The 27,039-nt window shown below is 39.1% G+C and overlaps 1 protein-coding gene across 3 annotated transcripts in view; it reads right to left on the reverse strand.

Moving 5' to 3' along the window:
- Nucleotides 1–27,039, reverse strand: part of UNC13B (unc-13 homolog B) — a 260,259-nt gene that overhangs the window by 169,860 nt on the left and 63,360 nt on the right. For all 3 annotated transcript variants that reach the window (XM_036260527.1, XM_036260526.1, XM_036260525.1), the window contains exons 4-7: nucleotides 23,294–23,411; nucleotides 21,943–22,066; nucleotides 19,864–19,937; nucleotides 12,300–12,357 (exon numbers count right to left, since the gene is read on the reverse strand). In XM_036260527.1, the coding sequence (XP_036116420.1) occupies nucleotides 12,300–12,357; nucleotides 19,864–19,937; nucleotides 21,943–22,066; nucleotides 23,294–23,411 (374 nt within the window). The remainder of the gene's footprint in view (nucleotides 1–12,299; nucleotides 12,358–19,863; nucleotides 19,938–21,942; nucleotides 22,067–23,293; nucleotides 23,412–27,039) is intronic.

Raw genomic sequence — 27,039 nt, forward strand, 5'->3', positions numbered from 1 at the left:
TCGGTTGCAGTTTGTCCCCAGCCCTGGTTGGTCGTGCGGGTGGCAGCCACTCGATGTGTCCCTTTCACATCGATGTTTCTCTCTCTCTCTCTTCCTCTCTTTCCCTCCCACTCTGTCTGTACAAAAAATGGAAAAATGTCCTCGAATGAGGATAAAAAAAAGAAAAGAAAAGAAAGTAAACAATCTATTCCCTGTGGCTTCAATAAATTCTTAAAACATAGTAAGAACTCAAAAGAAACACTGATTAAGAAGTGTTCAAATCTGCCCTGGCTGGTTTGGCTCAGCGGATAGAGCGTCGGCCTGCAGTCTGGAGAAACCTGAGTTCAGTTCCTGCTAAGGGCACATACCATGGTTGCAGTTTGTCCCTGGCCCCTGTTGAGGTCGTGTGGGTGGCAACCACTTGATGTGTCTCTTTCATGTTGATGTTTCTCTCTCTTTCTCCCTCCCTCCCACTCTATCTGAACAAAATATCGAAAAGGTGTCCTTGGGTGAGGATAAGAAAAAAAAAGTGTTCAAATCTCAAATATTTAGCTGTGAACATTTTATTATAGTATGTGGCACTCTAAGACCAAATTTAAAGATAGAAAGAATAAGCAAAAGATTTCTCTCATGTGTACATGTATTTCGGGACAAGTGTAAAACCACTCAAATGATTCATAAGACTATTACAATTGCCTTTCGGATGAGGACCCAAGTGACTGGGTAAAGGAATGGCAGGAATACCTTTTTACTATATACCTTTTAATATTTTAGTATCAGTATTTTAGTACTATAATCCTCAGTATATATTTAATAAATGAATTCATTTTAAAACGAAACAAAAGCCAGTAGCCAAATAGAGATCCTGGGAGGAAAAAGACTCTGGGCTGCCCTTTACAATGCCATGCAAAGTGATAGAACACTCAAAATTCGTGATAGATACTGAAAGCCACATTATGACAAAAAAAATGGCTCAGAAAGTTATGAAGCAGGAAGATTTCTTTTATGAGGCAGCAGGGCAATGGATGAAGCTAAAGCCAGCTGATATAGGGACTAAAAAGCCCACTTATCAAGCCCTGAATTTATTTATTTATTTATTTATTTATTTATTTATTTATTTATTTATTTTTTATCCTCACCCGAGGATATTTTTCCATTTTTTGTACAGATAGAGTGGGAGGGAGAGAGAGAAAGGGAGGGAGAGTGAGAAACATCGACGTGAAGGGACACATCGAGTGGCTGCCACCCACACGACCAACCAGGGCCGGGAACAAACTGCAACCGAAGCACATGCCCTTAGCGGGAACCGAACCTGGGTCTCTCCGGACCGCAGGCCGACGCTCTAACCGCTGAGCCAAACTGGCCAGGGCTCAAGCCCTGAATTTAAATAATTATATTATGGCTTTGGGGAGTGCATAAATCCGTAATTAAATACACAGTGGCAGTGACCCAGAAGAGCCTGGAGACAGGAGTTCAATAATTTCTCAGGTCTCCCAGAACCTATCTCCCAATTTCAGTGCGGGGCACTGTTTAAGAAAAGCAGCAGCCCTAGTTTGGCTCAGTGGTTACAGCATCGATCCACAGATGAAAGAGTCATGGGTTTGATTCTGGTCAAGGGCATGTACCTCAGATGCGGTTCAATCCCTGGCCGGCCCTGGTCAGGGTCGTGCATGAGGCAACCAATCAATGTGTCTCTCTCATATCGGTGTTCTTCTCTTTCTCTCTCCCCCTCTCTTCATCCCGCCCATTCTATCTGAAAATTAATGGGGAAAAAATTCTCGGGTGAGGATTTAAAAAACTAAAAGAAAAGCAGCATAGTAGTAGATCATGCTAACGTCTTAAAGGGGCCAGCATGCAATAGCAACATGGCATTGCAAAAGGATATAGAGGATAGGCTGAGTTCTGTCCCTTCAAAATGGACAGATCTCTTCAAGACACTGTTGGAAACAGATTCACCTACTATATACTCTCGAAAGGAAGCTGGTACTAGTTGAGACTGTGAGATCACAAAGTCTTCTAAGAGTTGGATACTCTGATAGGCAGGGGCTATTAGCATGGTAGCTATCGTCTTATAGGAAATAAGTAGTGCCTGGCCAGTGTGGCTCAGTGGTTGAGTGTTGACCCATGCACCAAGAAGTTGCCAGTTCGATTCCTGGTCAGGGCACATGCCCAGGCTGTGGGCCCAATCCCTAGTGGGGGAGCATGCAGGGGGCAGACAATCAATGTTCTCTCTCGTCAATACCTTAGAGCTTTTGCTGGTTTTGCTCAGTGGTTAGAGCATTGGCCTGCAGACCAAAGGGTCACAGGTTCAAGTCCCGGTCAGGGGCACATACCTAGGTTGCAGGTTCGATCCCCAGCCCCAATCAGGGTCATGCAGAGAGCAATCAATCAATGTGTCTCTCACATTGATGTTGCTCGCTCTCTCTCCCTCCCTTTCTTCTACTCTAACTAAAAATCAAGGGAAAAATATATCCTCAGGTGAGGATTAACAACAACAGAAAAAGAATACTTTAGAAAGTTTAGATACATTTGGAAAGTAATAGACCATTTTTTATTTTTATCCTCACCCGAGGACATTTTTCCATTTTTGTTCAGATAGAGTGGAAGGTAGAGAGAGAAACATCGATGTGAGTGAAAAGGACACACCAAGTGGCTGCCTCCCACACAACGCCAAACAGGGGACTAATCATAACCGAGATATGTGCCCTTGATCGGAATCGAACCTGTAACTAATTGGTCCACAGCCTGATGCTCTAACCGCTGAGCCAAACTGGCCAGAGCAGTAACAGACCATTTTATCTCCCTGCATCAACTTCTGGTTATGTTTAGACCTGTGGCTAACATAAATGTTCACATTATGCCATTTGCTGCAAGTAAGATTTGTATCAAATACAGACCAAATCGTATAGCCTCAGAATAGGTCTATAAATTGAGGAGCAAAAATTACTCAAATATGAAAAAGCTGGCATGCAGATAAGACCTGTACAAGTAAACAGGATGTGCTGAGGTTCAAGCATGCAGAGATCACGCATCTCTTGGTATCTGCCACCAACCCTCAATAGAGGACACATGTCCTAAAAGAAAGTTTATTCATTCTCTTTTAGTATGTGAGTATATAAAATTAAATCTGCTAAAAAGTCCTAGAAGTAAAATAATGGGCTGTTATACTGGTAATGAGAATTATTTCAAACAAAAATACAAAGAAAATTAAATGGGGGAAATACAGCTCTTTAACAAATGATACCGGACAACTGGATATCCACATGCAAATAGACTCTTAACTCACATCACATTCAAATGCAACTAATGAACTTTGATTGGATCCTAAATTGGGACGAAAAAGGCAAAAATATTTGGGGGGAAATTGGAGAATTTTGTATATAGAATATCAGAAAATATTATGAAATTTTGTTAAATTTTTAGGAGTAACAGTGATTTATCCTATTGAGTTATATCCTAATGTAAAATAATAACTTTCAAGAACCTTAAATTTGAGTTAGTAGGCTTCTCATTGGTAATAACATTAGTATATTAATATTATTAATAGTAATAACATATTGATGTGTGTGTGCACATTAATAAAGCAAATGAATAAATAATTTGGTGTTCTTAGGAATATGAGATCTCACTGAGAGAGAAGAAAGACACAAATATGGAATGGGGAAAAGCCAGAAAAAATCCTGTGCTGAGAGTATTAATTGGTAAAATCAAAATGAACAAATGAGCTGTATATGTGTGTGTTTTCCTAGCTCTCTCCATTTAAGAGCGGGAAAAAATAATACTCCAGTAGCAATGAGCATAACGAGTTCCAAGACCTTAATTTCTAAATACCATTTCCCACTAAAAGGAACCAGGGCTCATTGGAGAAATTATTTATTCTAGGACTGAGGCAGGGAAAGAACAAGTAGAACCTGGAACATCTTGTACCAGGTAAGGAAGTGGTCAAAGACTAATAGGGCCATATCAAAAGTACAGAGGATCTGGTTTAAAGTGACTCCCAGAGGCCAAATTTGGGACAATTTGAGCATCAAAGAAAATGACAGAACTGAATTATAAAACATTGAATTAAAAAAAAATTCATGAACCCGGCTGGTGTGACTCAGTGGATTGAGGGGTCCCAGTTCAATTCTTGGTCAGGGCACATGCCTGGGTTGTGGACTTGATCCCCAATAGGGAGCATGCAGGAGGCAGCCAATTGAAGTTTCTCTCTCACATTTATGCTTCTTTCTCCCGTCCTCTCTCTCTAAAAAAAAAAAAAAAATTCAGTACAAACATATTTTTTAAAAAAAGAATTCATGAGCCCTGGCAGATGTGGCTCAGTTGGCTGGGTATTGTCTTATGCACCAAAAGGTTGCCAGTTCAGTTCCTGGACAGGGCACATGCCCAGGTTTCAGGCTCCACCCCTGGTAGAGGGCATGCAGAAGGCAGCCGATTGACATATTGCTTTCACATTGATCTCTCTCTCTCTAAAAATCAATTTTAAAATCTTTTTTTTTTAATCTTCACCTGAGGACATTTTCCATGTCCTCATTTTTTGTTCAGATAGAGTGGGATGGAGAGAGAGAGAGAAACATCGACGTGAAAGGGACACATCGAGTACCTGCCACCGCACAACCCAACCAAGGCCAGGGACAAACTGCAACCGAGGTACATGCCCTTAGCGGGAACCGAACCTGGGTCTCTCTGAACCGCAGGCCAACGCTCTAACCACTGAGCCAAACTGGCCAGGGCCAATTTAAAAAACTTTAAAAGAGAAAATTCATAAGTTCATAGTGACAGTCATTAAAAAAAAAAGGATAGGAGAAGAGGGGAAGGTCCTCTTTATAGAAGACTGAAAGCTACTCAATGTAAAAGTAATGAGAGAATTAGAAAACCATCATTTTGCAACCACCAATGTAATACTAAAGGCAATGATCATAACAGATTCTAATATTAACAAATGAAAAGTTATGAGAAAATAGTACATACATGCATAGTCTCAACATAGTACGCCTCTCAGATTATTTATTAATTACAAAGGGGAAAATTTATTAATGACAAATTAATCCTAACAGTGGAGAGATTTGGAAAACATCATCTGAACTAACAATCAACATCAGCATCACAAATAAATAACAAATAATTCTGCAAAGTTGACATCGACTATGTGGTAACCAGAATCTAATTGTGAAGAAACAATAGGACAAAGCTGGATTTTAGGAATTTCTGTAAGACAATTTAACTGGGTCCTTGCCAGTTGCCTTGTAGAATGTCTATGTCAATGTAGGTGGAACTCTATAACCTTTGGAAGAACAGCTGTTGGTGAAGAAAGGTTACCCCTTCCCTTCCCTATCTCCTGGAGAGGGAAAAGATTAATGTTTCTCTTCTCTGAGTCCAAGTGAGGAGAAGCTTCACAAAGTTTGGGGATGCTTGCAAGAATGGGAGCCAGACAGGTTAGATGTCTACCTGAGCAAGAGAATTGCTGATCTGAACCCTGTACCTATCTGTAGGTACAATCTAGAGCTCATTTAGACTAATTATTCCATTTTATACATCAAGAAACTAAAGTAGACAAGTGAAAAGACTTCCAAAGTCACTAAGAGAGACAACAGCAAACAGATCTAGAATAAGAACTCAATGACTCCATTATTTTTCTTAATAACTTTCAACTATTAAAAGTAGTACTTAATTATTTAGAAAATGTAAGAACTGCAGAAGGGGTTAAAAAGTCATAATCCCTGCCCTGGCCGGTTTGGTTCAGCGGTTAGAGCGTCGGCCTGCGGTCCTGAGAGACCCGGGTTCGGTTCCCGCTTAGGGCACGTACCTCGGTTGCACTTTGTCCCCGGCCCTGGTCGGTTGTGTGGGTGGCAGGTACTCGATGTGTTCCTTTCACATCGATGTTTCTCTCTCTCTGTTCCTCTCTCTCCCTCCCACCACTCTACCTGAACAAAAAATGGAAAAATGTCCTCGGGAGAGGATAAAAAAAAAAAAAAAAAGTCATAATCCCGCCCTGGCCGGTTTTGCTCAGCAGTTAGAGCGTTGGCCTGCAGTCTGGAGAGACCAGGGTTCCCACTAAGGGCACGTACCTCGGTTGCAGTTTGTCCCCGGCCCTGGTTGGGTCGTGCGGTGGCAGCCACTCGATGTGTCCCTTTCATGTCGATGTTTCTCTCTCTCTCTCTCCCTCCCACTCTATCTGAACAAAAAATGGAAAAATGTCCTTGGGTGAGGATAAAAAAAAAGTCATAATCCCACGTACCAGAGACAAATTTTGTTAATATCCTGTTGCTTCTTTTTCTAGACATTTTCCTCCCAATTACACAGATACATTTACCTAAGTATATTAGTCTGCTCGAGGCTGCTGTAACAAATGCCATGAACTGGGTGGCTTAAACAACAGAAATTATTTTCTTAGTTTCTGGAGGCTGAAAAGTCAAAAATCAAAGTTCTGGTAGGGTTCAGTTTCTGGTGAGAGCTCTCTTCCTAGCTTGCAAATGGTCACCTTCTTATTGTGTCCTCACATGGCAGAGAGAGCTCTGGTGTCTCTTCCTCTTTTTAAAGGGCACCGGCCCTATCAGATTAGGGCCCCATCCTATGACCTCATTTAACCTTTAACACTTCCTTCTTCATAGGCTCTATCTCTAAATAGTCACATTGATGGTTTAGGACTTCAACATAATGAGTTTTAGGGGGACACAATTCAGCCCATCACATTCTGCCTTTGCCCCCCAATTCATATCCTAATCATATGCAAAATATATTCATTCCATCCCATCAGGCCCAAAAGTCTTAACTCATTCCAGCATCAACTCAAGTCTAAAGTTCAAAGTCTCATTTAAATATGAACTAAATCAGATATGAGTGAGACTATAGGTATGTTCATCCTGAGGCAAAATTCCTCTGCAGTGTTGTGAAACCAGACAAGTTATTTGCTTCCAAAATACAATGATGGGACAGGCATAAGAGAGATATTTCTGCCCTGGCTGGCTTTGCTCAGTGGTTAGAGCATTGACCCATGGACTGGAGAGTCCTGGGTTTGGTTCCTGCTAAGGGCACGTACCTCGGTTGCAGTTTATCCCTGGCCCCAGTGGGGGTCATGTGGGTGGCAACCACTCGATGTGTCTCTCTCACATCAATGTTTCTCTCTCTCTCTCTTCCTCCCTCTCTCCCTACCTCTCTACCTCCCGCTCTATCTGAAGATAAATGCAAAAATGTCCTCGGATGAGGATTAAAAAAAAGAGAGAGACACATTTCCATTTCACAAGGGAGAAATAGGAGAGAAGGAAGAGGTGATGGATTATAAACAAGACTAAAACCTAGCACAGCAAATTCCATTAGATCTTAAATTAAGGCTGGAGAATAATTCTCTTTGGTTCAATGTCCTACCTTGTAGGCCCACTGGAGTGGCAGTGTACCCCCATAGCTCTGCAGGGTGGCCCTGCTCCCATGGCTCTCTGTGGTGGCTTCCCCAGGGCCTATGCTGGGAGTGGCAGCCCTGATAGCTCAGAATCACCTTCTGGGTCATTCTTTCCTTTCCTCCAGAATACGACATGTTTACAGCCAGAAAACACTAAGGTCTGGTCCAGTAAAATCCAAGAAGTCCAAGAGCCTTCCTTCATTCCACCTCTCTTTCTCTGCCCCCTTTTGTTGAAATGGACAATGTCTCTGTGATGGCTAATTAAGTTCATGAGTTGCATTCATGATCTCCTTAGTGTTCTCTTCAGAGCAACAGCATTCTCATTTTTCACAATGGATAGGCTAAGAATTTTTCCAATCTCCAAGTTCTGGTTCCTCTTTTCTTAACAAATCCTTTAATTCTACTCTCTGCTCTCACATTTTACTCTAAACAGTAAGAAAGACCCAAGTCGCACCTTCAATACTTGACTTAGAAATCTCCTTGGCTAAATATCCAATTTGAACTCTTACAAATTCTGCCTTTCACAAAACAATAAAACAATTTAGCCAAGATCATTACCATTTTATAACAACAATGGTCTTTTCTCCATTTCCATCTGAGATGGCTAATTAAGTCCATGGGCCACATTCATGATCTATTTAGTTTTGGAGGCTGGAAAGTTCAAGAGCAACGTACCAGTCAACCCCAATTCTGGTGAAGGTTCTCTACCTCGCTTTTTGCTTTTTTAAGGAGAGTGGAAGGGGAGGAGGGGGAGAGAGTAAGAGGGAGAGAGAGAAACATCTGATGTTAGAGAGACATGTCAATTGGTTGCCTCTAGCATGTGCCCCAACTGCGATGGGGGTCCAACCTGCAACCCAGGAATGTGTCTTTGACCAGGAATAGAAACAACTTCCTCTTCTTACAAAGGCACCAGTCCTATCAGATTAAGGCCTCATTCTTATTATCTCATTTAACACTTATCACCTCTTTATAGACCCTCTCTCCAAATACAGTCATATTGGGGGCTATTATATATAAATTTGGGAGGTACACAATTCAGTCCATAGCAATGTCTTAAATTACATATGTATATATGTATATATGTATATACACATACACACAGAAAAAATTCCCTCAATAATTATTCAAAGCATAATTTAAAATAAATGTACAATATTCACTCATTGCTATTATCTTTCATTGTTTCTTAGCTTAACTATGAAGTCATTTTCAAATTTTGCTATTTAAATAATTTTGCAATGAACATCTTTGTACACAAAGCTTTGTCTGCTTCTTACTTACGATAAATTTCAAGAAATCCAACTTAGAAAATCAAAGGCTATAAATATTTTAAAGACTTTTGGTACATACTGCCAAACTGCAGAAACCTGTATTAATGTATACTCCTATCTACATTAATTATAATTAGAATTAAATATTTTTATAATTGGAAAAAAATACCAGTGTCATAAATTACTAAAAAGGCAGGGATTTTTTTTAATTATTAGAGGTGGGACAACCAGCCTGGCCTGTTAGAGAGTTGATCTTCAGACTGAAGGGTCTTGGGTTCGATCCCAGCCCTGGTCAGGGTCATGCAGGGGCAACCACTCTATGTGTCTCTCTCACATTGATGTCTCCTCTCTCTCTCTCTCCCCCTCCATCCGTCCCACTCTCTCTAAAAAATTAATGGAAAAATATCCTTGGGTGAGGATTAACAACAACAAAAAAGAAGTGGGACAACCAAATAAAATATGTAGAGTTTTTAAAAATGTTTTTATTGACTTTTTTAGAGAGAGAGGAAGGGAGAGAGAGATAGAAACATCGATGTGAGAAACATCAATGGGCTGCCTTCTGCACGCCCCCTACCGGGGATCAAGCCTACAACCCAGGCATGTGCCCTGACCAGGAATCGAACTGGGACCTCTTAGTCCATGGGACGATGCTCAATCCACTAAGTCACACTGACCAAGCAAATGTGTGACTCTTAACCTGTTAGCCAGGGAATAACCGGGGAATTCTCTTTTCACTGTATGCAACGTTTGACTTCCCACTCAGTTAACATGTTAATTAGATCATGCAGTGTAGATGTATTGGGAGAGGAATAGCTATAAAAATATTTAAGAAACAACTGGGAAATTCTTAATATGCACTGTATATTAGATAATATTATTGTATCAATGTTAAATTTCTTGATTCCGACCATGGTATTTTGGTTAGGTAGACTGTCCTGGCTCTACATACTAATGGGTCATGAAGTCTGAAGCTTGTAATCAAATAATTCAGAAAATACATTTGTGTATTTTTTTGTATGGATATATAGAGACAGAAAAACATGACAGAGAAGTGGGAAAAGGGGCACAAATGAGGCAAAATGTTAATCACTGATTCCAGTAAAAGGTAAACGGGTGCTCATTGTACTTTCAACTTTTCTATAAGTTTAACTTTTCAAAATAAAAACATATGAAGGAATTGGCAAGTGCTTGAGGGGAGGGAGGCAGAGTGATGAGATTAGATAAAGAACATATACACATATTCCATGGACACAGACAATAGTTTGATGACGATCAAGGGGAGGGGAGGTGGGGGGAGGTGGAGGTGGGCAAAAAGGGGGGAAAGGAAATAACCTGGAATAATGTCAACATTAAAATTTTTTTAAATACCTCTGGCCAGTGTTTCCCAGTGGTTAGAGCATCGGCCCTCGGACCAAAGGGTCTTGGGTTCGATTCCCGGTCAAGGACACATACCTGGGTTGCAAGTTCGATCCTTCGCCCCAGTAGGGGTGGCATTCGAGAGGAAGCAAATTGATGTATCTCATTCATATCAATGTTTCTCTCTCCCCCCACCCCTTTCCACTTTCTAATGGAAAAAATATCATTGGGTGAGGATTAACAAAAAAAACAAATTTTTAAAAATAAATAAAATAAAAATACATGAAGGAGTAGCTGAAAGACAGGAATAGGCTATTCATGGAAAAATAAAAATTAGGCAGTATACAGATGAAAAATGTATGAGAATTAATAAACTTGCTGATTATTTATGGCCTTTTATTTCTTCCTGACTTCTTTGAATTTGCTCTGTAATCACTTCAACTGCATGTCATCAAATGGGCCCAGGAAGAAATGGGAAGTGAAATTTTCAATCATTCCATTTCACTTCTCATTAGCAGACCTGGAAAACTGTTTAAAAGATTAAAAAGGTCAAAATTAGTTCATTATAATAATTTTGGAAAGGACCTATAGACTTTTAATTCACAACTGGATCTTCAATTCAGATTCTTCTGGTCTCAATAACCCTAAATGTTTGATAAATTATAGGTCCTAAATAACTAAAAATGGGGCAGGGGGCTAATAAATCATGAAAAAGTATCAGGTTTTCTTTAAATAAAGAAAAAAATGTTGATCTCTGCCACTGGTCTTACTGTTATCAGGAAAGTAGCCTACAAAATGGAAGGCAACCAATGGATTTACAAACCATAAACAGAGGTTTTCATGCTCACAGACAATATGATGAAAGTATAACACAGGAGTTCAAGGCATGGACTATCAAGTCAGGTTGTCTGTGTTTGAATATTTACTTCACCACTAGCAACCTATGTGATTTGTGGCAAATTACTAAATCTCTGTATGCATTAGTTTCCTCATCTGAAAAACGGAGAGAGACAAGAGTAAAATTTATGTCTGAGAGTTGTTGTGAAGATTAAATAAGTTAGTACATTTTAGCTCTTAGTCTACCATATAGCATGCTATAAGACCTCAAAATATGTTAGATGCTATGGTTCTTATTATTAGCAGTACTACTACAATTACTACTATCACCATTACCACCATTTTCAACCTACAGTTGATAAGAGTTTGACATTTGATTCAGAAAAACTATAGTAACACAAAGAAAGCACAATAAACACACACACACATACCCCCACAGGTTAAAAAATTGAAAGAGAATAAACTCCAAATCAGTTCTTTAGTGTATCCTCAAGCTGTTTGAGAGAAACTGAGGAGAAGGTAGCAATATAGCAACAATGCATGGCTCATTTCAAGAAGGAATCTGTGTGGTCTGGATAAATCAATCACAGGAGAAATGACAAGTTCTCTCATTCAATCATTTATCACACTTTATTGAGGCATATTACACTATGTATCAGCTACTGAGCCAGGTGCTAGGAATACAAAAAGGAATAATGGCTATGCCTTTAAAATGTTTGTGCTCCTGTCAAATAAATATACATACATTATAATACACGATATGATAAATGTATGCACAGGGTACTTCGGAAGCAGAGGAGAGACACCTGCCTAGACGTGGGGGAAGGAAAAAGTGGCAGAAAGATTTCCCAAAATTAGTGACATTTAAACAGAGCCTTAAAGAATAATAATAGGGCCCTGGCCGGTTTGGCTCAGCGGTTAGAACGTCAGCCTGCGGTCTAGAGAGAGCCAGGTTTGGTTCCTGCTAATGGCGCGTACCTCGGTTGCAGTTTGTCCCCGGCCCTGGTTGGTCTTGCGGGTGGCAGCCACTCGATGTGTCCCTTCCATGTCGATGTTTCTCTCTCTCTCTCTCTGTTCCTCTCTCTCCCTCCCACTCTGTGTGAACAAAAAATGGAAAAAGGTCCTCAGGTAAGGATAAAAAAACAAAAAAAAAAGAATAACAACAGGTAAATGAAGATGAAAAAAGTAAAATCATTCCTCCAGGAGTAAAAGCTAGCAAATGGAGAAAAAAGATGAGCACCACTACCCTTGCCTATGGCCACACAAAACCAAAAGATCTCTTCCTAAAGCTAATGGGCAGAGAGCCCATTATACTGGAGGTATGTGACTGAATAGGTGTGCTTCTGGAATATAATGTTTGCACACACCACAACTCCATCCTCCCCAATTCAAAACAAGCCACATTTAGAAATCTCACAGAAAGCTTTGATTAAAAGAGATTCAGAGACAAGTTTCTCACTTACAACACTGGGCGGCAGCACTGGGCAATGGCTTCCTCTGGCTTTCTTCTTCAATAGAATACTAGAAGCAGAAAGAAGGGGGAGAAAAAAAACATAATAAGAGGCCCAAGTAAAGAGGAAAATAAATAACAGGTGCCTGTACAAAGGTTCAGTGTTTGACAAGAATCAAATTTTCTTTTACTGAAAAAAAACAGATGATCCTACTGCTGATTTCCCTGTGTAATCCTGACATAATGGCCAGAATATCAGATACGGCACTGGTCCAATGCAACAGGCTAAACCAGAATAGCAGAGACTGTTCTGACCAAGGACACCTGCTGATCATCTGCAGAAGGCTTAGTCTTTTTTTTTAAATCCTCACCTGAGGATATGTTTAGTGATTTTTAGAGAGAAAGGGGGAGAAAAAAAATGCAGAGAGAGAGAGAAACAATGTGAGACAGAAACACCGATTTTGCTATCTCCCGTACATGCCTCGACTGGGGATTGAACCCACAGCCTAGGTATATGCCCTGACCAGGAATCAAACCTGCAACCTTTTGGTGTACAGGACAATGCTTCAACCAAGTGAACCACCCAGCCAGGGCAGGGAAGGTTTAGGTTTAGAGAAGCCTCAGAGGACTTAGAAAACTCAGTCCTCTAAGTTTTCCTATGGATAAAGTATAGATTTCCCCATTTGAGTGATGGAACTGAAAACTTGTCTGAGACTGAGTTTTCTGATATTTAAAAAATAGTAATAGTGATTCTTCCCTCATGAGGTCATGTGGGAAATAAGTGAAATTACTCATTTAAGCATGTAACACAACATCTGAAATCTACTAGAGTCCTCTTTGCACTTACACCAGAGCCTTCCCAACCCAACACCATCACCACCAAAAAACACATACAGACTACTGAAGCCATTACGATTTTTTTCTATAAAATGGAGCATAATTAAATTCAAGTGTTGAGGATCATCAGGATTTGGAAAGGCAAAACAAAAAAGATAAAGGTATAAACAATTTAACACAAGTACACAGAGTTTGGAAGACAGAAAAGTTTGGTTCACATCCCATTGGAGGATTGGGAAAACATAACATGGTCCAGCAACTTGCAAATAATCTGGAGTGTTTATCCTGCCTCTGCCACTTATTAATAAGCCGTGAAATCCTAGGCAATGCAGAGCTTTCCTATAAACCCACAACTGCTCTACAAAAATAAAATCTATTAATAAAAAGCCACTTGAAAAATAAAACATAAGGATTGGAAAGAGATATAAAAGCTTACTAATCAAAAATGCAAAAACAAAAAAATCTATGGGAATCTTTAAACTACTTAGTAGAATAAGAGCTACTGAATAAAATCAATACTAAAAGAAATGAGCAGCAAAGCAATGCCTTAAAATAGCAATGATTATTAAAAATATTTCTATTAGAAAATGTAATTTTAAATATACCATTCTCAACAATTAGAAATAAATCTAACAAAAGAAAGTATAAAACTTGCATAAAGAAAACTGGCTGCCCCACCAGCACCTCCTTACCTTCTCACACTTAACATATTTATTTTCCTATTTATTGTCTGTCTCCTCCTATCTGATCCATGAGGACAGTGATCTTTGTTTTAACTGTATGCCAAGCACCTACAGCAGCACCTGGTACAGTGTGTTCAGTAAGTTATTTGGTGAATAAATGACTGAATGAATGTCACCAATAAACAGAGAGACGAAAATTAAAATGATAATGCTCTCAATAGATGAGCAAAAATTTAAAGTCTGGTAATATCAAGTATTAGAAAGGATATAGAAAAGTAGGAAAAGGGGAATGAAAATTGGCATAATTATTTTAGAGAGTAATGTAGTAATATCTAGTAAGGCTGAACAGAGCATATCCTACAACCAAATAATTCTACTTCCAGGTATACCCCAGAGAACTCTCATACATAAGCATAGAGAAACAAGCTCAGGATGTTCACTGCAGTATGCATTTGTAATATCGCTATTATCAAAAAGTCAACAAATAACATGTTGGCAGGATGTAGAGAAAAGGGAACTCTTGTGTACTATTGGTGGGACTGAAAACTGTTGCAGCTTCTATGAGAAGCAGTATGGAGATTCTTCAAAAAACTAAAATAAGATATACCCTATGACCCAGCAATTCCACTTTTGAGTACTTAGCCAAAGAAAATGAGAACACTAATTTAAAGATATATGCACTCCTATGTTCACTGCAGCATTATTTATAGTAGATATGGAAGATATGCAACATATAGCAAGATATGGAAGCAACCTAGGTGTTCACTGAGAGATGAATGGATAAAGATGATGTGGTATATATAGGATAGAATATTACACAGCAATAAAAAATATGAATTTTTTTTTATTTGCAACAACTTAAATGATATACTAAGTGAAATAAGTCAGACAAAGAAAGACAAATACTATATGGTTTCACTTATATGTGGAATCTAAAAACCAAACAAACATAACAAAACAGATTCATAGAAACAGAGACCAAAGGAATGGTTACCAGAAGGGAGGGGGTAGGGAGAAGGGGAAAAAGAGGAAAGGGAATATAGTCAACAGTATTATAAGTTTACATGGTGACAGATGATTACTAGAAATAGTGGGGTGATCACACTGTAAGGTATAAAAAAGTGGAATCACTACACTGTACACCTGAAACTAATATAACGAATATAAGTTTGTATACCAACTATATTTAAATAAAAATAAATGTAAAAATTTGATTTGATCATACTTGCTGCAAAATCATTTAAAAAACACAATGTAGAGTCTTCTCTTTTTATTCTACAGTGTGTAACAGTTCCCATATATAATATCCTTTTTGGTCCAGAATCACTGAGTTAAGACTGGCTTGGGGATCTACCACTTCACAGAGTTGGAATTTACCACCATTTATTACTTTTGCTACTCTGGTTTTGAGTTGCACTTCCCTGATGATTAGTGAAGTTGAGCACCTGACCAGGGCCGGGGACAAACTACAGCCGAAGTACATGCCCTTAGCGGGAACCGAACCCGGGTCTCTGTAGACCGCAGGCCAACCCTCTAACCGCTGAGCCAAACCGGCCAGGGCGGCATTGTGAGTTTTTGAAAGGTATTACCTGATAAAGATGTATACTGATATATTTATGTATTTATGGGTGCGACAAGATGATATCTGGGGTTGGTTTTAAAATACTTCCACAAAAATGAGGGAAGAGCAATTCTATATATTTTGCATGTTCAAAATTCCAATAATAAAGTTTCTCAACAAAGTAGCAATTACAATGAGATACCACTTCACACCCACTGGTATGGCTATAATCAAAAGTACAGATAGCAAGTATTGGCAAGAATATGGAATAACTGGAACTGTTATACAGTATAAATGGGAATATAATATGATACAACCACTTTGAAAAACAGTCTGGCAGTTTCTAAAATAGTTAAACATGTGCCCTGGCCAGTTTGGCTCAGCGGCTGGAGCATTGGCCTGCGGACCAGAGAGTCCCAGGTTCGGTTCCTGCTAGGGGCACGTACAAAAATAAGTAAATAAAAATAAAAATAAATAGTTTAACATGTGACCATCTAATCCAGCAAGCTCATTCCCAGGTATATACCCAAAAGAACTGAAAACATATGTCCAAACAAAAACTTCTATGTAAATGTTCACAGCAGCATTATCCGTAATAGTCTAAAAGTGAAAACAACCCAATGAATAAATAAAATGTAGTATAACCACCAATGAAATATTATTTGACAATAAAAAGAATGAAGTACTGATACATGCTACAACACAAATGAAACTTTGAAAATATTATGCCAAGTGAAAGAAGACCACAAAGGACCACAAATTGTATAATTTTCATGGTAGATGTCCCATTTTTATGAAACATCTAAAATAAGCAAATGTATAGAGATAGAAAGTACATTAGTGGTTGTCCGCGACTGAGAAGGATGAGGAAATTGGAGTGTAATACCTAAGGGCACAGAGTTTCTTTATGGGGTAATGAAAATGCTCTAAAATTAATAGTGATGGATGTACAGCTTTGTGAACATACTATAAGCTACTAAATTGTGAACTGTATAATATATAAACTATATTTCAATAAAGCTGTTTAAAAACACAACAAGGTAATGTAGGAAGGAAAGCAAACTTAGCTCCACATCCTAGAATAGAAAAAGCAAAAATCTAAGAGGGAGGTGAAAACCACAGACCAAGAACCCTCATTTTTAGAAGCTGTAAAATTCTGAAATATTTGTATAAATTACATTTGACTTTATATTATTTTAATCCCTTCATCTGATTCTGCAGTGACACCATAAAATTCAGTGTGTTCCATTACTAGGAAAACAATGAAAATGGGAGTTCAGAAGGCTGTACACTACTCCACAGTCAAGCTTTGGGAAAACAAAAACACAATGGGTAAAGTGGGTAAAAGAATAGAGTAGCTTTTGGCATTTATCAAGGGGAAAAGACAGACTACAGCTTTCTTTTTTTTTTTTTTCTTTTCCTTTATTGATTTGAGAGAGAGAGAAACATCGATGAGAGAGAACATCGAGTTGGCCATCTCCTGCATGCCCCCCACTGGGGATCAGGCCCTCAACCTGGGCATGTGCCCTGACTGGGAATCGAACCGGCGACCTCTTGGTGCATGGGTCAACCCTCAACCATTGAGCCACACTGGCCGGACCAGACTACAGCTTTCAATGAAGAATAAAAGTTGGGGTGCTGGTTTGGGCATGAGGAGAGTTATGCAGCTTAATAATAGAAATAATAAGGAAATAGGTGAGATAAGGAAAAATCTTGAAAAGAGTAGTTTGTGCTTGTCCCCAATTCTATTTCTTCATCTTTTATATAACTCCTTATGGGTTGAATTGTGTCCCTCAAAAAAGATATGCTGAAATCCTAATCCCCAGTACTTGTGAATGTGATCTATCTGCAGATGTAATCAAATTAATCTAATGACTGGTGTCCTACAAGATGAATGGAAATTTGGACACAGGCACAGAAAGAGCAAGTAACATACTGTGCGGACAGACAGAGACACACAGGAAGGCATGTGATAATGGAAACAGAGACAGGAATTATGTGTCTACAAGCCAAGAAACAGCAAAAACTAGTGGGAACCAACTGAAGGTAGAAGAGAGGCATGGGGCAATTTCTTCCTCAGAGATTCCAGAAGGAACAGACCCTGTCAACACCTTGATTTCAAAATTCTAGCTTCCCAAACTGTGAGACAATAAAATTCTGTTGCTACAAAATAACCAGTTTGCAGTACTTTGTTATGGTAGCCATAGAAAACTAATATACCCATCAGACCACTACATTTCAGCTTCCTGCACTATTCGAATACTGATCATTAATTGCCAAGTCCAGTGGTTCCATTACATTATTGATCTTCTTTGTTCTCAGTAACATTGAACACTATCAAAAATTTCTGCCTTGCCTTGGCTAGGTAGGAGAGTTGGTTACAGCATTGTCCCAATATACCAAAGCTGTGCGTTTAATCCCTGGTCAGGGCACATATAAAAATCAACTAATTGCATAAATAATAGACAGGTCAATGTCTGTCTATCTGTCTCCCCCCACTTTCTCAAATCCATCAATAAATTAAAAAATTAAATAAGAAAATAATTTCTGCCTTAAAACGTTTGTTCTGTAAACGTTTTATGATTCTCCTTTCTCTTTCAGGCAGCTCTTCCTCAGGCTCTTTTGTTTCTCAAGATTCTACCTTTGATGTTTTCCAAGGTTTTATCCTTGTTCTTCTTTAATACTCTTTCTACATACTTTACCTGAGTGACCTCTTCTATTACTATGACTTCAATTGCTACCACTATGTTGATGAATCCAAACTTTATGACTATAGCTCCCCACCGATCCAACTTGAGCTTCAGATTCTCTCATGAAGTTGCTTACCAGACATTTACACTACAAGATCTCCTGGCACTCCAAATTCTACCTTATAATCAGACCAATTTTCTAATAGCCCCACCAGCAATTTTCAACCTATTAAATCTCATAGCACATATAAACTAATTATTAAAATTCTGTGGCAAACCAAAAAGTATATAATATTTTGCCAATCTGACAAAAAAAATAGATATAATTTTGATTCCTCCATAAGAGATGACTATTGTTATGTTGGCTGTTGTCATTTTTTTTTTTTTTTTGGCAAGAGTAATGTGAAACACTTTATTATTTTTTTTTATTAATTAATTTTTGTTACAGATGTTTCTCCTTTTTCCCCCACTGATTCCCTCCTCCCCCTCCCCCCCTGCCCGATCCCCAGCTTTGTTGTCCATGTCCATTGTTCATGCATACATGCATATAAGTTCTGTGGTTTATCTCTCCCCCACCACCCCCTATTCTGGGGATTGTCAGTCTGTACCCCACTTCCACATCTCTGGGACTACCCCATTCCTCAGACTGTTATGGTCATTATATTCCACAAATAAGTGAGATCATAAGATACTTGTCTTTCTCTGTTTGGCTTCTTTCACTTAGGATGATACTTTCCAGGTCCCTTCATGTCGTCTCAAAGGATAAGAGATCTTTCTTTCTTACAGCTGCATAGTACTCCATTGTGTATATGTATCACTGCTTTTTTATCCATTCGTCTACTGATGGACACTTGGGTTGTTTCCAGATCTTAGCGATTGTAAATAGTGCTGCTACAAAGATGGGGGTACATATATTCTTTCTGATTGGTGTTTCAGGCTTCTTAGGGTATATTCCTAGAACTGGGGTCACTGGGTCAAATGGAAGTTCAATTTTTAATTTTGTGAGGTAACCCCATAGTGTTTTCCATAGTGGCTGCACCAGTCTGCATTCCCACCAGCAGTGTACTAGAGTCCCCTTTTCTCCACAACCTCGCCAACACTTGTTGTTTGATGATTTGTTGATGGCGGCCATTCTGACAGGTGTGAGGTGATACCTCATTGTTGTTTTATGTCGTCATTTTTTTATTTGACAATCTAAAGGGAAAGAGGTCAGTGCCCCTGATTAAATAGTCAGCTACTACATCTTTTAAAAGTTCTTGCAGCACACCAGTTGAAAATTGCTGGCCATCATCATGTCCAAAAGTAAAATAACTTATCTTTTACCTCCACCATGAATATCAAGAACATTCCCTATTCCTCATTGCCCAGGCTGAGCTGTGTTCTCGTCTATGCAATAGACCCACTTCTGGAGATAAGTTAATATAGCAGCACCAAGCAATGCAATAATCTAAACACCCCTTAAAAGAGTACACAAATGAGGATATATATCCAGAACTCTGGGAATAAGCAGAAGAAAGGCCTTTTGTTCATCTGTGTTTCTCTAGTATAAGCTCCACCCATAACAATCTAGAGCCAGACTGGTGCCAATTCAGCCTATTCTGGGGAACAATGAGAAGAGCAGAAAAAGTAGGAAAAAAAATCCTTCTAATGAAAAGTCAGGCAATCTTCTAGATGCCTTTTTTCTTTAACTCTGTTTAAATTCTTTTGTTCTTCAACATGCTCATGGGTCCCTCTGTTGAAAAACTATAAAGTGTGCTATAAAAAGATTTTCTCTATCTCTCCATATTGTAAATAAGGCAGTTCTACCTCTTTGTCAGCACCCAAGGCATTGATTTGTTCCAATTTGTAGGTCCAATATCTGGCTTCCTCTTCTGGGATATCTACCATGAAAAAGAAGAAACCATATTACCAGATTAATAATTTAATAATGGGTCAATAATACTTTGTTCAATCAAATGATCAAAATTGGAAGGGTAATAGCAATGGACTTACTTTACTGGTGGCTTCACCTTGCTATGAACATTATCTTGAATCTTTACAAAATAATGTTCTATTATTCCCACTGGATCAGCACACTTAATATTGGTAAGATGTCAATACCACCCAAAGTGATCTACAGATTCAATGTGATCATTACCAAATTCCCTGTTTTTTGTTTTTGTTTTTTTTTTCAGAAATAGAAACCCCATCCTAAAATTAATATGGAATCTCAACAGATCCCAAATAGCCAAAACAATCTTGAAAAGTAAGAACAAAGCTGGAGGACTCACATTTCTTAACTTCAAAACTTGCTTACAGGCTAAATAAGGAGGAGAAAGATGGAGGCAGGCAGGACCAGAGCGAGAATGAGTGTGTGAGTGTGAGAGTGTGAGTGGATGTGAGTTTGGAGATCAAGAAAGAAATCAAAAATTTCCTAGAAACTAATGAAAATGAACATACAACAATACAAAATCTATGGCACACAGCAAAAGCAGTCCCAAGAGGGAAGTTCATGGCAATACAGGCCTACCTCGAGAAAGAAGAAAAATTTCTAATAAACTATCTAACCCAACAACTTAAAGATTTAGAAAGAGAATAAAAAGAAAAACCCAGAGTTAGTAAAAGAAAAAAAATAATAAAGATCAGAGCAGAAATAAATGACATAGAGACTAAAAAAAAATTCAAAAGATCAATGAAACCAAGAGCCAGTTCTTTGAAAAGATAAATATGATCAATCAACATTTAGCCCAGTGGTTCTCAACCTTCCTAATGACGCGACCCTTTAATACAGTTCCTCATGTTGTGGTAAACCCCCCAACCATAAAATTATTTTCGTTACTACTTCATGACTGCAACTTTGCTACTGTTATGTCTTAGGCAACCCCTGTGAAAGGGTCGTTCGACCCACAGGTTGAGAACCTGCTGCTTTAGCCAGGCTCATCAAGAAACAAAGAGAATCCAAATTAATAAAAGCAGAGCCCTGGCCGGTTTGGCTCAGTGGTTAGAACGTTGGCCCGTGGACCAGAGAGTCCCAGGTTTGGTTTTCGCTAATTGCATGTACCTTGGTTGCAGCTCTTCCTCGGACCCAATTGGGTGGCAACAACTCAATGTGTCTCTCTAACATCGATGTTTCTCTCTTGCTCTTCCTCCCTCTCTCCCTCCTGCTCTATCTGAAGATAAATGCAAAAATGTCCTTAGCTGAAGATAAAAATAAATAAATAAAGTAAAAGCAGAAACATGTTCGACTGGTGTGGCTCAGTGGTTTAGCATCGACCCACCCACCAAGAGGTTGCTGGCTGGTTCAATTCCCGATCAGGATACATGCCCGAGCTGTGGGCCAGATCCCTAGTAGGAAGCATGCAAGGAGGTAGCCAATCAACGTTCTCTTTCATCGATGTGTCTGTCTCTCTCTCCCTCTCACTTCCTCTCTCTCTAAAATCAATAAAGAAAAAAAAAATTAAAGAAGAAAGTGAGGATTTTTTTTAAAAAAACACTTTTAAAATTATTATTCTATTTATTAGTGTTACTTCATTGTTGTAATTAACAGATCATAAGTTATATATTCACTTCAAGACAATAAATGTTAAAATATTATTAAAAGAATAAATTATTGATGTTCTCTAACAAGTAGGTATTTCATAAGTCATACTAAACAGTCATAGAAAACTAAATGACTTGAAGAGAATGCTTTTAGAGTAGATGCTTTAATTAGCACCATTCCAGTGTCTACTTTGCACCATCCCTGGGCTAGGCGTTACAGGGAATAGAGAGAAAGAAGACAAGAATGTCCTCAAAGGAGATGGCTGATAAGACAAAAGACACAGTAATGAAACAAATAGCAAACAACTTCAAACAATATGGTAGAAAGTATTAAATGGCTTTTAAAATCTAATCAAACAAACTCACCAAAAGGCAACTCAAATCTTGTATCAAGCAAAATTTTATGGGGAGTTGGATTTTTAGTTCCACAGATCTCATCATCTTTCATTAATGTTTCTGCCTCCAGCGTGGACCACTCCCCAGGCCCTTCCTAGAAAACAGAGATCTAAGATTAAACTACTTTTTCATGACTCTCTTCTTGGTTTAAGAGCTAGGTGTTTTTCTCCGAATTTCCTTATTGGAGAGCTTCTGAGGGCCACCCACATCCTGATGAGGCAAACACACCACTGTCACCACCAGCCTCTCCTGCAAGTGACTTCTGTTATCCTTCTTTGGTGGGAGAACAACTTTCACGTGCTCAGCTCTCTGCAAGCCCATTGAGGACAGAATTTCCAGAGTACCAAACTGAAACACCAAGCATTTCCATGGATCAATATTTAATCTGTGCAAATCTTAATGCCTGTGTCACTTCATGTATTGCTATTTCTAATCAGTAAAGAGCTATTAACATTCCTAGTTAAGTTGACTTGAACTGGGGCCACAATAAAAATGAACTGACCATCTACCTGGGGGAGTAGAGACTTAACCAAAACTATAAGAAATGTAGGAAGCAGGGACACATTTTCACAATCCCCATACCCAGAGAAACCTCATAAGTCCATGTAAAAGCTAAATAGGAATACTATATATTCTGTCCAGGTTCAAAGTGGGTGTCTAAGGGGAAATTATGCTGAGTTCTAATCTGGGAAAGTAGAATGGGAGTTCAGTCTTGAAAATAATGTACAGAGACAATGTGAATACCAACTGCCAAGCCTGGTATTTCCTTAAACTCCATTAGGGTTACATGTAGAAGAAGGAAAACAAACCAGTTCCTTGGGGATTGGTGGCACAAAGAAAAAAAGCAGAGAACAGGACCCAGAGCAGAGAACAGAATCGAGGCAGGTGGCTGAGAAAATTTAACAGGACTACTCTCAGTAAAGTGTCTTAGGGAAAAAGGCAGAAACAGAGATACCCTAAATCAATCACACACACTCATTCTCTTTCCTCCTTCCCTCTCCTGATATCTCTCTCTCTCTTTCCCCTTCTCTCTCTCTCTCGCACACACGCACAGAGTACTCTGAAGAGTTGTCTACCTGTTAAGTATAAAGAGGTGTTCTAGCACTTTTGAGTTCAGTCATAGGGCAGAGGGAAGACCAAAGCTAAAAAAAAATCCCCTGAACCTCTAGGTGAAGTGAGGAATAAGCTGGTTGCATGCTCTCTAATTAGCAAGGGGGCAGAACAATCTGAGATGTATGGGTGAATATTAGCTGGATGGAGCTAGAGTGGGGAGAAGCAAGGATTAGGACCATACCTATAAGTGGGCAATGCAAGGACTGACCTCATCCGACTGTCGAATAGTCTTCAGTGCAATCCACACAGTACCCACCATGGTGTCCCAGATCAGTCCTTTGTTCCATACCTCCACACTTAGACCCAGGTCCAGGCGACTAATCTCACTAAAGGACAGAAGAAACTTCTTTTTTAAAAAGCCAGATAATATGAAGGAAACAGCTACATCGCCTGTTTTGCTAAACCTTGAATACTTTATCATTAGGATTCTGTCATCAGGGAAAATCAAAATGCCCCAGAATGCTGCACCCATTGTTTAGGTTCCTAGAAACCTATGTAAGGTATCTATAGAAAAATGCCTTTGTTAGTCTGTCTACTCACCTTTGGAGCTACAATAATGATTAGATTAATGCAGTTTAGTTTTTTTTAAAAAGTGAAACCAAGCAATGTGGGCATTACTATGAAAGCTGTCTATACTCTCCACCCTTAGGCAATAGGTGTTTTATTGTTAATACTAACTCTGCCCACAACTTATACTTATGGACTTTATACAAGAAATTTTAAGAAAAAGGCAAGGCTTCTTCACAAGATTTATGAGATGGAGTTTAAGCAAAAGTAAAAACACCCCTGAGAACATCTAAGTTTGACAAGAACATGTGGTCAGAGACAGGTGAGGGACACTAGAGTATGCCCGTTCACACCATGCAGCCCCTAGAGAAACCATTAGTCATTATCTGTTAAAATAGGCACTGCCATGTATTAACAATGTGATTATTACAAGATAATGATAATTAATGATTTTCCTATAATAATTGCTAGCAAAATTTTTAAAATAATAATTCCAGAAATAGACAGATAACCACTGAGCAAAAGCAACGTCAGATATTGGGAACATCAGCTTGGGAGGGCTAACTCAAACTTAATTACAGCCTTAAGGTGAAACAAGCAAACACTTATGTTAATGTGTTAATGCTAAAAACATTCTCCAGAAAGCTCTTATGGTAACATAAGTTTATTTGAGAGGAAATGCAAGAAAGATGAGAAAAGGTCAATTCCAGCAGAAAAAGCAGAAAGTTATTCTCAGGAAAACAACATCTATTTATCACATGTAGAAGTTTCAAATTAACACTTTAGAGAAAAGCTTGGCTTCCCTGTGGTACTATTAAGATAAATGTTCTCAGCCCAGCCGGTATGGCTCAGTGGTTGAGGGTCAACCCTTGTACCGAGAGGTCGCTGGTTCGATTCCAGGCACATGCCTGGGTTGCGGGCTCGATCAATTGATTGGCTGCAGGAGGTACCCAATCAATGTTTCTCTCTCATTGATGTTTCTATCTAGCTCTCCCTCTCCTTCGTCTCTCTCTAAAAATCAATAAAAACATTTTTTTTAAAAGATAAATGTTGGCCTGGCCAGTTTGGCTCAGCGGTTAGAGCGTAGGCCTGCGGTCCGGAGAGACCCGGGTTCAGTTCCTGCTAAGGGCACGTACTTCGGTTGCAGTTTGTCCCCAGCCCTGGTTGGTTGTGCGGGTGGCAGCCACTCGATGTGTCCCTTCACTTCGATGTTTCTCTCTCTCTCTCCCTCCCACTCTATCTGTACAAAAAATGGAAAAATATCCTCGGGTGAGGATAAAAAAAATAATAATAAAAAAAATAAAAAATAAAAAGATAAATGTTCTCAGATTCACAATTTTGGGATGTGGTATTATAGCCATAGAATTTAGATCAGGGAAAACACACTTTCCCTGAAGTGTGTTTAAAAAAAAAAAAAAGAGTGAAGCAAAGAAAAAGTTCCCCTTTTACGTAAATACAATAGAACATAGAATGTAGTAATGGGCTCATTTGTTCATTTATTTAATGCTTCCTGAGCACATATGTATGGCTTGGTACTTTGAGCAAGACACACAATATAAACCCAGTTTCTTTCTCTAAAAACCTCCAAGCTAGCCCTGGCCGGTTTGGCTCAGCGGTTAGAGCGTCGGCCTGCGGTCTGGAGGGACCCGGGTTCGGTTCCCTCTAAGGGCACGTACGTCAGTGGCAGTTTGTCCCCGGCCCTGGTTGGTCGTGTGGGTGGCAGCCACTCGATGTGTCCCTTTCACGTTGATGTTTCTCTCTCTCTTCCTCTCTCTCCCTCCCACTCTATCTGTATAAAAAATGGAAAAATATCCTCGGGTGAGGGAAAAAAACACAAATAAAAACCCTCCAAGCTATTGGGAGAGCTGTGCAAAACCACAAAGCAGGTAACTAAACCCAGCCAGTAAGTTAGCATGTTCACAACGGAGAAAATAAGCATTATGTCACATAGTTTCACGCAGCCTGATTAACTGATTAAGCCTTGGAAAATATATGTAACAACTCATATCATTTGAATCTTCAAAAGAAAAACTACTTGGGGATACATACATAATAATCCCAAGGCAACTCTTAAATAACATCTCAAGCCCATGGATAAAATAAATAGCCAGAGGTCTTTAACAGCTTGACCTGGACAGATAAAAAAGTTCTTCATGGAACTCTGGGGAGTGAGGCTGAAACAATGAGGATATCTTTTACAAGTCTCTTTTCTCTTTTATGTTTGCTCAGCAGGCCAAACTAAGAGAAGCCTAAGAACTCTTTTTATGCTTCATTCCCAGAGGTCTTGGGGAAGTTTCTTCTCTCCATTAACTAAGTCAGTCAACACTATATGTGCATATGTGTATACAAAATTCTGGGCTAGGCATATTCACAATAATAAGTGAATATACCTTCCTTACCCTTAAGAAATGAATGAGCTAGTCCTGGACATAAGATACAGAAATATTAAAGATAAATAATGAGAAATACCAAAATAAATATTAGATACTGTCATATAATACATTAGGAGGAAGAAAAAGGGAGAAAGAGAGATAAGAGACCAGCAATGAGTTGCCAGTGACAAAAGGACAGGGCAGGAGGATAAAGAATAGGAGCAGAGCCCTGGCCGGTTTGGCTCAGCAGTTGGAGCGTTGGCCTGCGGACCAGAGAGTCTGGGGTTTGGTTCCCTCTAGGGGCGCATACCAAAAAAATTTTTTTTAAATAATAAAAAAAAAAGGATACGAACAGAAAGGTAGAGAAAGTAGCTGATAAAACCCATGTGTATAAGGGAAGAAGGCAAAATTCACACAGAATCTCAAGGTGAAAGACAGGAAAAAAAATTCACACATATCATAGCAGAATTGAAAGAGAAAGTGCTATGGGAAATTGGAAACTAAACATACAAGAATAAAGCTAAAAATGCTGATGAAAGGCTGTAGATCATTATGTTTCACATGCTGGGAACAGTTATAACTGTAAGCAATTACCACAGTCAACAGGAACTTGGAAGAAAGTAGGATTGCTAGGTATATATACCATAGCCAGAGCTGTGTTATGGCTAACATAGTGGAAGAGACGAATAAACGGTTTTTAACTGACACTGCACACTATATGTGTAAAGAAAAAAAAACACAAAAAAAACAGGGATCCAAGAGTATGTAGATGTTACACTCACCTTCTCCGGGACCAAATGGAATTACAACTAAAATATACAGTAATCAACCTGAATAACAAAATGAAGACTAGCTGAAGAGAAGTCTTATAACCAAGGATTTACAGAAAAAGCCACATCAAAACTGGTAGGAAGGGGGGAGGAGACTAAAAAAGGCTGGCCCCACTCCCATGGTGGGTGGCTGAGATTCCAGAGAGATATCTTACCTGCAAAGTTTCCCCTGAAAAGCATGGGGTCTCAACCCCATGCCAGGTTCCCCAGCCCAAGCATCAGAGCTAGGAAGAGGCATACCCACA

This window comes from Molossus molossus, unplaced genomic scaffold (assembly GCF_014108415.1).
Source record: "Molossus molossus isolate mMolMol1 unplaced genomic scaffold, mMolMol1.p scaffold_m16_p_14, whole genome shotgun sequence".
Taxonomy (NCBI): Eukaryota; Metazoa; Chordata; class Mammalia; order Chiroptera; family Molossidae; genus Molossus; species Molossus molossus.